The following is a 9,697-nucleotide window of genomic DNA, read 5'->3' as shown; positions in this document are numbered from 1 at the left end:
CTCTTAGATGTCCACACTCTCTCAGGTAGTAGTCAAGGCGGTGTCCATCACTCTCACCGCAGATTCTGTAACTCCGCTGCTCAATTGTTGTTTCCATTCCGAATCTCCATGGATATTTGAATCCAAGACGAATTCTGGCTATTATTGATTCTCTTCCGCGGCCATCTCCTCTTCGTCCATAATGATTGAGATTGCCAGCTGCAACCATGATGTACCAGCGTACAGATTCACTGATTTGTTCTTCTATCCTCATTTCCTCAGTAACATTGTCACGGTGATATTGCCTGATGATACCTCTAATTTATAAAGGAGTCTTGGGTAGGAAGTATACAATGTGGTCTCCTTCAGCGTCTTCAGCAGCCAGCACATCTGCTCGTTCATTTCCACAGATTCCAACATGGGAGGAGATCCACAGAAATTTGACGAATCTTCCTTGATTGGTTAGTACTCTCACAGCTCTCTTGATCTCAGCGACTATCGCAAGATTTTCTGCTCCAGTGCTTCGTTCAAGGAATCATAACGCCATAACAATGGCAGTTAGCTCCGCTTGTGTTGAAGAGGCATAGTTCTCAGTACGGGTTTTTCCTTCATTTCCGTGTTGCAAGGTATTATTCCTAATTACAGTGTATGTTGCACCAGCCCTGCCATTGACAGGATTAGATGACCCATCAGTGTAGATTTGATCTAACTCATTTCCGGCTTCTTTATAGATTTCCTCCAGATAACTGAGCCTCAGTTCTTGAGTTATTATGTTGGACTTTTTCGTTGCCATTTCATTGATGATAATCCAGCATGGGTCATCCTCTCAGGGAGGTAACCTCTCTACAGGCATGAGCTCGCGGGCTTGCTCAAGCAGGTGAAGTTCATCGAGGTAAAAAGAGTGATCAGTGATGCCATTTTTTTTCTCCTGTTTCCCCCTGAAAGTAACACAAAACTCGGTTTTTTCTTGGCAATATCATTGTAATGGGGATCCCTGGCAATCTTAATTGCAAGCTTAGCATTCAGTTCCTGAATTCGACTTTTAACACGGGGCTGCCGTCGACAGTTGCCACATAGGGACGGGCTGCCAATATACCTCTCCACTTTGCACGCTCTCATGCCTGGTAATTTAATGTGTGACTGAGGGCAGGTCTCCCTTCCACAGAGCGATTGCTGGATTTTTGGCCAATCCCTCAGGTCCGGTGTTGCGCTTGACCCAAACAATCTCTTCATAGTCCTTGAGAAATTCCATTTGCAACATGGATACTGTAGTTTTTTATTATAATTTTAGTTTGTCTTGTCTGTGGGTTTGCTTCCAACAATTTAGCATTCTTACCTTGATACTCACGACTGGTCTCTGTGAAGAACCGCCGGGCACTGTCCCCCTGCACCCGTACAATGATGTATATCATTACTGCTGGAGGGCCCCCTGGCGGAGAACCACACCCCCTGCTGGAGGGCCCCGTGTGGGGACCTGCACCCCTGCTGGAGGGCCCCCTGGCGGAGAACCACACCCCCTGTTGGAGGGCCCCGTGTGGAGACCTGCACCCCTGCTGGAGGGCCCCGTGTGGGGACCTGCACCCCTGCTGGAGGGCCCCGTGTGGGGACCTGCACCCCTGCTGGAGGGCCCCCTGGCGGAGAACCACACCCCCTGCTGGAGGGCCCCGGGTGGGGACCTGCACCCCTGCTGGAGGTCCCCGTGTGGGGACCTGCACCCCTGCTGGAGGGCCCCCTGGCGGAGAACCACACCCCCTGCTGGAGGGCCCCGTGTGGGGACCTGCACCCCTGCTGGAGGGCCCCCTGGCGGAGAACCACACCCCCTGCTGGAGAGCCCCGGGTGGGGAACCGAACCAATGCTGGGGGGTTTAGTACGGTGCTCGGTCACACTCGCCACGCTCATTTGTTGTTGGTGTTGTCTCGTCTTCTGACTTCCAGTGAGCACCATCTATTTGTTGCGGCTCATTTCACATGTGTTCTTGGGTGGTAGTCTTCAACACTACACTCTACCTTACACACAAACATACACACATACAGACACCTTCAAGGCACTATGGTTATACAATTTTCACAAGTAGTGAAGGGACACTACTCAGTGGAGGGTATGTAAACACACCAGTCGCACACACAAACCGCGACCTTGGGTAGGGTGGGTACAAGGACTATTTTACGCACGGGTGGTGCCTGGGGCCAGGTCCTGTGGGTGACCCATCGCCCACGCACGCTTCCCTTCAGTGATCCTGAATCTCGCCACATAAGTAATTACTGCCTTAATTTCTGGCCAATCCAGCCAACCACGACCCACCTCAGGTGGTAAGAGGGGGCGTTGCACACTTGGCACCGCTGCAGCTGACCTCTTTTGCACACTAAAGTCTAGACCTGTCATCAGGTCTAGACTTTACCTGAGCAGGTCAGACATCCTGACTTTGCCTGGCTCCTTGGCTCCAGGATAACTAACACCTTAAGTGATCCCGTAATAAAGTTTCTTAGACTTACACTGCTAAATAGGTCAAATAATATTTTATTCTTGAAAGTGAATACATATATTCTTTTTTTTAAATAAACTCTAAAAGATAATTTAGGTTTTAATTTTTGTTTATAAAATTACTAAAATATTATTGGAAAATCATTTGTTATGTAAGAAAAATATATATATAAATTATTAATAACAAAAGTCATTAAACAAAATCATGATTTTGATATGCAAAACATTTTAGAAATTAAGTTTGAGAAAAATAAATGTAAAATCTTAATTGCTTTTTCTTCACTGCCAGAGCTCGTTGTATTATTGGAAAATGTCAACAATTAAAAAAATTCTAATAGTCTTTTATATAATCACAAAACTTTGTTTCTAAATTTAAATTTTTCCGCGGAGAATGTAAAATAATATTGTTCTGATGTAAATAAAAATAAATCTACAATTAATATATCTACAATTATGCAACTTGCGTATTAAACATGGTATTTGCGTATTTAACATGTGTTTGCGTATTAAACTTGGTATAATGATAACGTTAGTTAAACATGCGTATTAGAGGTGACATAATGATAAAGATATTGGAACATGTGCATTACAGTTTAAGTCAATAGCTATTAGTTAGACTTTAAGACGAGCAGTAACTAATTGCATATCTTCCTATATCAGACTGATTGCATACCTTCCTATATCAGACTGATTGCATACCTTCCTATATCACACTGATTGCATACCTTCCTATATCACACTGATTGCATACCTTCCTATATCACACTGATTGCATACCTTCCTATATCACACTGATTGCATACCTTCCTATATCACACTGATTGCATACCTTCCTATTCTTTTTATGTGGGCTTCAAGAGACAGGTTTGGTGTGACATCAACTCCTAGATCTTTCTTTCTATTCGTTTCATTAAGTACTTCATCTGCTATTCTGTATTCTGTGTCTGGCCTCCTGTTTCCACTGCCTAGTTTCATTACTTTGCATTTACTCAGGTTGAACTTAAAACAGCCATTTGTTGGACCATTCACTCAGTCTGTCTAGGTCATCTTGTAGCCTCCTACTATCATACTCTGTTTCAATCCTCCTCATAATTTTTGCATCATCGGCAAATATTGAGAGAAACGATTCTATACCCTCTGGGAAATCATTTACATATATCAGAAACAGTATAGGTCCAAGTACTGACCCCTGCGGGACTCCACTTGTAACGTCTCGCCAATCTGAGACCTCACCCCTCACACTGACTCGCTGTCTCTTGTTGCTTAGGTACTCCTTTATTCAACGGAGTACCTTCCCTTTCACTCCAGCCTGCATCTCCAGCTTTTTCACTAGCCTCTTGTGTGGTACTGTATCAAAGCCTTTCTGACAATCCAAAAATATGCAGTCTGCCCACCCTTCTTTTTCTTGCCTTATTTTGTTGCCTGGTCGTAGAATTCAAGTAACCCTGTGAGGCAGGACCTGCCATCCCTGAACCCATGTTGATGCTGTTACAAAGTTCTTTCGCTCCAGATGCTCCACTAGCTTTCTTCGCACAATCTTCTCCATCACCTGTGTGTGTGTGTGTGTGTGTGTGTGTGTGTGTGTGTGTGTGTGTGTGTGTGTGTGTGTGTTGGTGAGGTTTGACAATAAATTACAGCATACGTCACGAGGTAACAGTCGGCCAGATAGTCTGTATCTACTGCGGACAACTGGCCGAGAGGACAGCAGGGAGCTGCATACCCCAGTGGAGGTACAGGGTACAGGGTACCCTGTACCCTGGGGAGGTACAGGGTACCCTGTACCCTGTGGGTTTGATCCCAGGCGCCGACGAGAAACAATGGGCGGAGTTTCTTTCACCCTATGCCCCTGTTACCTAGCAGTAAAATAGGTACCTGGGTGTTAGTCAGCTGTCACGGGCTGCTTCCTGGGGGTGGAGGCCTGGTCAGGGACTGGGCCGCGGGGACACTAAAAAGCCCCGAAATCGTCTCAAGATAACCTCAAGATATACCTCTCCCAGAGTGAGGTAAGGATACACTGTTGAACGTTACACTTCATCCAGAGATAAAAAATATGACATGTAGTATACGAGTACAGAACACGTGGAACAAGAACCACGTGGGTCATAGCTAGGCTATATATACCAAGCCCTCAAGGTCAATACAAGACTATTTAAGACAAAGCCACCTATGAGGGTGGGGGGAGGGGGCCAGGCTGCAGCAGCAACAGTTTGCTGAATCAGCTATGTATGACGCCACACAATGTTTATAGTATATAATATTAACGTAACCCCTAATCGGACATCCTAAAATAACTATTAGTCTTTTGGGTAAAAATCAACATAAATTATTCGCTTCTTAACAATCGCTTCTTAACAATCGCTTATTAACAATCTTATTGTAAATATTCTGTTAAATAGTCGTTAAATCTTGTGGAATATACAAGAATAAATCTTGTCATACTTTATATGTATTTTAACAATAGTTAGGTTATAGTTACCAATCTTCCTGCAAGATCACTTCTCGTTTTTGTTTATAATCTAATATGATTAACTTAAAAGTTAATTTAATAACGATTGTTGATATTTACCACATCCGTCACTCCCCCCCCTCTCTCCCCTTTCCTTCCTTCCTTAAACATCTCTCTCAATCTCTTCCCTTTCCCTCATCATCCCCCACTCCATCTTTTGCCCTTTTCCACCTTCTACACCCTCTTTCCCAGTCTCCTCTCCCACTCCTCCCTCACATCTCTCCCCTCTCTCCCACCATTCTAATCCTCACCTCCTCTCTCTTCCAATATTCCATGGTTCTCACCTCTTCAAGACCCAAATCTTATATATAAAATATTCGATCTAAGGATCGATTTATTTAACAAAAATCATTAATTGCACACAAATACTTTACTTTATTTCTGCTCCCATATTCAGAAACAATTCTTAATAATCTAAGTTGACCAGACCACACACTAGAAGTTGAACGTTATAGAAGCCACGTTATTGTGACTCATCGCCTGCTTAATAATCTAAACCTACCAATACGTAAAATAAAGAATTTGTACAGGTACGTCATAATTTTTTGAGTGAAGGATATAAATGAATGACTATGAGCATACACGAAGCTCTGTGGGGAAACATATTCTTTTTTTTTTTTGCAGCGGGGTCTCCAGATGCGTATATTTCTTAAAATCTGGCACTTGGGCTGACCCCGACTGGCCTGTGACAGTCCCATACCACACACCTCCCACCCTTTCAATATTTTATTTATAAAAGTTGGGTGAGCTTAGCTCCAAGCGTCTGGCCTCTTACGTCAGACAGACACTGAGAGACATTCTATTTTGTAGAGAAGAGTTGATTTCCGTGGCTCGTTACTCTTAAGTTGCTCAAGTTCTTGCCAAAGTGATAAAGTTGAGTTACTCATTAAATTTATTGTGCCTTTTGAAGCAAGTATGTAACGTAACTTAAAATTCAGTTGCAGTAAGAGCCTATTAGAGCTGCTCTTTGACTGGTTGATGGCATTCATTGCATCAGGCTTTATGTACATAGCTGCTTTGAGAGTCTAGTCAATATTTTTATACAAGTAATTATTTTCTTTCTCCTCTGCCTTCGTCATGTGGTCGGCCGACCAGAGGGCCGAGTCACCACATTATATGGCATACTGCACACGATGAGTCACAACAACGGGGCTAAACATATGAAGACTGAACCACACACCAGAAAATGAGGAGACGACGACGACGACGTTTCGGTCCGTCGTGGACCGTTATCAAGGGAGCGAGGGAGGCACGGGCATTGAGGCAAGAGAGAGGCGAGGAGAAGGAAATTCATAAAGGACTGTAAGAGCAAGGCAAAAGGTACGGATGGGGTGTAATAATGGGGTATAAAGAGGATAATAATTGGTGCAAGATTGGGAACGTAAGAAAAAGAGAAAGAAAAAGAAAAAGGATGGGTAGGCTTTTGCCAGGTCATGTTCGTTAGAAAGTATGGAGCATTGACTATGTACCGTGAAAGGGAAGAATCACCAGCAACAAAGCCAGGACTAAGGTCCATGTTGGGCAGGTTGTGTATTAGAGCGGATTCAACAAGACGGCGTCTGAGTAGAGCAGAGGCAGGAAAGATTATTTTAGAAGAAGACCAATCAGTAGGATGATAAGAATCCCTAACATGACAGAAGAGAGCATTGTTTCTGTCTGCAGACTTAACACTTCTTTTGTGTTCCTTAAGTCTGTCATTCAGTGTAGGGCCTGTTCGATAAAGTATTGGAAAGGACAAGACGAACAGGAAATATAGTAGACACCAGCAGCATTAGAAGCAGGAGGAGCAGTGTGAACCAGATTACTACGAAGAATGTTAATTTGTCGAAAAGTAAGTTTTACATCAAGTGAACGAAGGGTAGTAGTGAGATTTTTAAGTTCAGATATGAAGGGAAGACAGATCATAGTGACACTAGTGTTGGAAACAGGATTTGGATAAAATAAATTTCGTTTAGCTTGAGAATAGGCACAGTTGATAAAATGCAAAGGGTAACCAAGGTGAGAGAAGGATTTATAGAAAAAGGAAATTTCAGAATCAAGAACTGAGGGTCGCTGATGCGTATAGAGCGCGGAGGAAGAGAGAGAGACGAGGACACTCAACAGGAGGAGGATGGCAGGAAAAGAAGTGAATGAACATGCCACTATGCAGGGGTTTGCGGTAGACAGAGAAAGAACACTCGGACACAGAGCTGTGAACGTGAACGCCAAGAAAAGGAAGGAGGGAATTAGATCCCCACTCAACTTTGAAATGAACAGAAGGAGCCAGATTGTGAAGAGAAGAAAGGAACGGAACTATGAGGAGAAAGTGCCAAGCCGTTACGACTATACATCACTTGGAAGGGATCAGGATAATGGGGTAAGAAAAAGGCTGGAAAAGACTAATGTCATGAGGACATGGAGCAAAAATGTCCTCAAAGCCAGAGGGACGAGTAGGTAAAGTAGGAAGAAGAACAGATTCGAAGTGTTCCATATAGAGACGGGCAAGAACAGAGGAGACGGGCAAGAACAGAGGAGACGGGCAAGAACAGAGGAGACGGGCAAGAACAGAGGAGACGGGCAAGAACAGAGGAGACGGGCAAGAACAGAGGAGACGGGCAAGAACAGAGGAGACGGGCAAGAACAGAGGAGAGAGGAGAACCCAAAGCTACACCGAAAGTTTGACAAAAAAAAGAAGAATTTACCGTTGAAAGAGAAAGAGTTAGAGTCAAAGAGTTGAGTGACACCAGGTCACACTGTACTACCCCCAGAGGTGACACCAGGTCACACTGTACTACCCCCAGAGGTGACACCAGGTCACACTGTACTACCCCCAGAGGTGACACCAGGTCACACTGTACTACCCCCAGAGGTGACACCAGGTCACACTGTACTACCCCCAGAGGTGACACCAGGTCACACTGTACTACCCCCAGAGGTGACACCAGGTCACACTGTACTACCCCCAGAGGTGACACCAGGTCACACTGTACTACCCCCAGAGGTGACACCAGGTCACACTGTACTACCCCCAGAGGTGACACCAGGTCACACTGTACTACCCCCAGAGGTGACACCAGGTCACACTGTACTACCCCCAGAGGTGACACCAGGTCACACTGTACTACCCCCAGAGGTGACACCAGGTCACACTGTACTACCCCCAGAGGTGACACCAGGTCACACTGTACTACCCCCAGAGGTGACACCAGGTCACACTGTACTACCCCCAGAGGTGACACCAGGCCACACTGTACTACCCCCAGAGGTGACACCAGGTCACACTGTACTACCCCCAGAGGTGACACCAGGTCACACTGTACTACCCCCAGAGGTGACACCAGGTCACACTGTACTACCCCCAGAGGTGACACCAGGCCACACTGTACTACCCCCAGAGGTGACACCAGGCCACACTGTACTACCCCCAGAGGTGACACCAGGTCACACTGTACTACCCCCAGAGGTGACACCAGGTCACACTGTACTACCCCCAGAGGTGACACCAGGTCACACTGTACTACCCCCAGAGGTGACACCAGGTCACACTGTACTACCCCCAGGTGTTACACCAGGTCACACTGTACTACCCCCAGAGGTGACACCAGGTCACACTGTACTACCCCCAGGTGTGACACCAGGTCACACTGTACTACCCCCAGAGGTGACACCAGGTCACACTGTACTACCCCCAGAGGTGACACCAGGTCACACTGTACTACCCCCAGGTGTGACACCAGGTCACACTGTACTACCCCCAGAGGTGACACCAGGCCACACTGTACTACCCCCAGGTGTTACTCCAGGTCACACTGTACTACCCCCAGGTGTGACACCAGGTCACACTGTACTACCCCCAGAGGTGACACCAGGTCACACTGTACTACCCCCAGGTGTTACACCAGGTCACACTGTACTACCCCCAGAGGTGACACCAGGTCACACTGTACTACCCCCAGGTGTGACACCAGGTCACACTGTACTACCCCCAGAGGTGACACCAGGTCACACTGTACTACCCCCAGAGGTGACACCAGGTCACACTGTACTACCCCCAGGTGTGACACCAGGTCACACTGTACTACCCCCAGAGGTGACACCAGGCCACACTGTACTACCCCCAGGTGTGACACCAGGTCACACTGTACTACCCCCAGGTGTGACACCAGGTCACACTGTACTACCCCCAGAGGTGACACCAGGCCACACTGTACTACCCCCAGAGGTGACACCAGGTCAACACTATACTACCACCAGGTGTGACACCAGGGCCACACTATACTACCCCCAGAGGTGACACCAGGTCACACTGTACTACCCCCAGAGGTGACACCAGGTCACACTGTACTACCCCCAGGTGTGACACCAGGTCACACTGTACTACCCCCAGAGGTGACACCAGGTCACACTGTACTACCCCCAGGTGTGACACCAGGTCACACTATACTACCCCCAGGTGTGACACCAGGCCACACTATACTACCACCAGGTGTGACACCAGGCCACACTATACTACCATATAATATTACAACTCTGAGAGCCAATAACAACGCAACAAAAAGCTGTTCAATGTAAATATTCAATAAAATATAACATTTAACACAAAAATATTGACAAAAAACGTGTAAACAAGGACGTTGTGTTTAATAACAGCACATATTGGGAAAATAATATATTGAAATTTTGCTGCAACCAGAGTCGGCAGGAAGAGTTTTGTGTCCCAGGAGTAGCAGATCATGACCAAGCTCTGGGGG

General features: G+C 46.1%; 1 protein-coding gene across 1 annotated transcript; it reads left to right on the top strand.

The window, feature by feature from the left end:
* The first annotated feature begins 397 nt into the window (after positions 1-397).
* LOC138351000 (uncharacterized) lies at positions 398-9,240 on the top strand. The gene is made up of 2 exons (XM_069302470.1): positions 398-440; positions 7,715-9,240. Exons 1-2 carry the CDS (start codon positions 398-400, stop codon positions 9,238-9,240), a joined length of 1,569 nt encoding a protein of 522 aa, XP_069158571.1.
* Positions 9,241-9,697: the final 457 nt, after the last annotated feature.

Source organism: Procambarus clarkii, chromosome 48, assembly GCF_040958095.1.
Source record: "Procambarus clarkii isolate CNS0578487 chromosome 48, FALCON_Pclarkii_2.0, whole genome shotgun sequence".
Taxonomy (NCBI): domain Eukaryota; kingdom Metazoa; phylum Arthropoda; class Malacostraca; order Decapoda; family Cambaridae; genus Procambarus; species Procambarus clarkii.
The sequence above is the reverse complement of the archived record's forward strand: the minus strand, read 5'-3'. Positions and strand labels throughout refer to the sequence as shown.

Coding starts and splice junctions, on each gene's coding strand:
- LOC138351000 (XM_069302470.1), top strand. CDS start 398: ATGGGAGGAGATCCACAGAAATTTGACGAATCTTCCTTGATTG. Junction 441..7,714: donor TGACGAATCTTCCTTGATTG/GTTAGTACTCTC, acceptor TACTACCCCCAG/AGGTGACACCAGGTCACACT.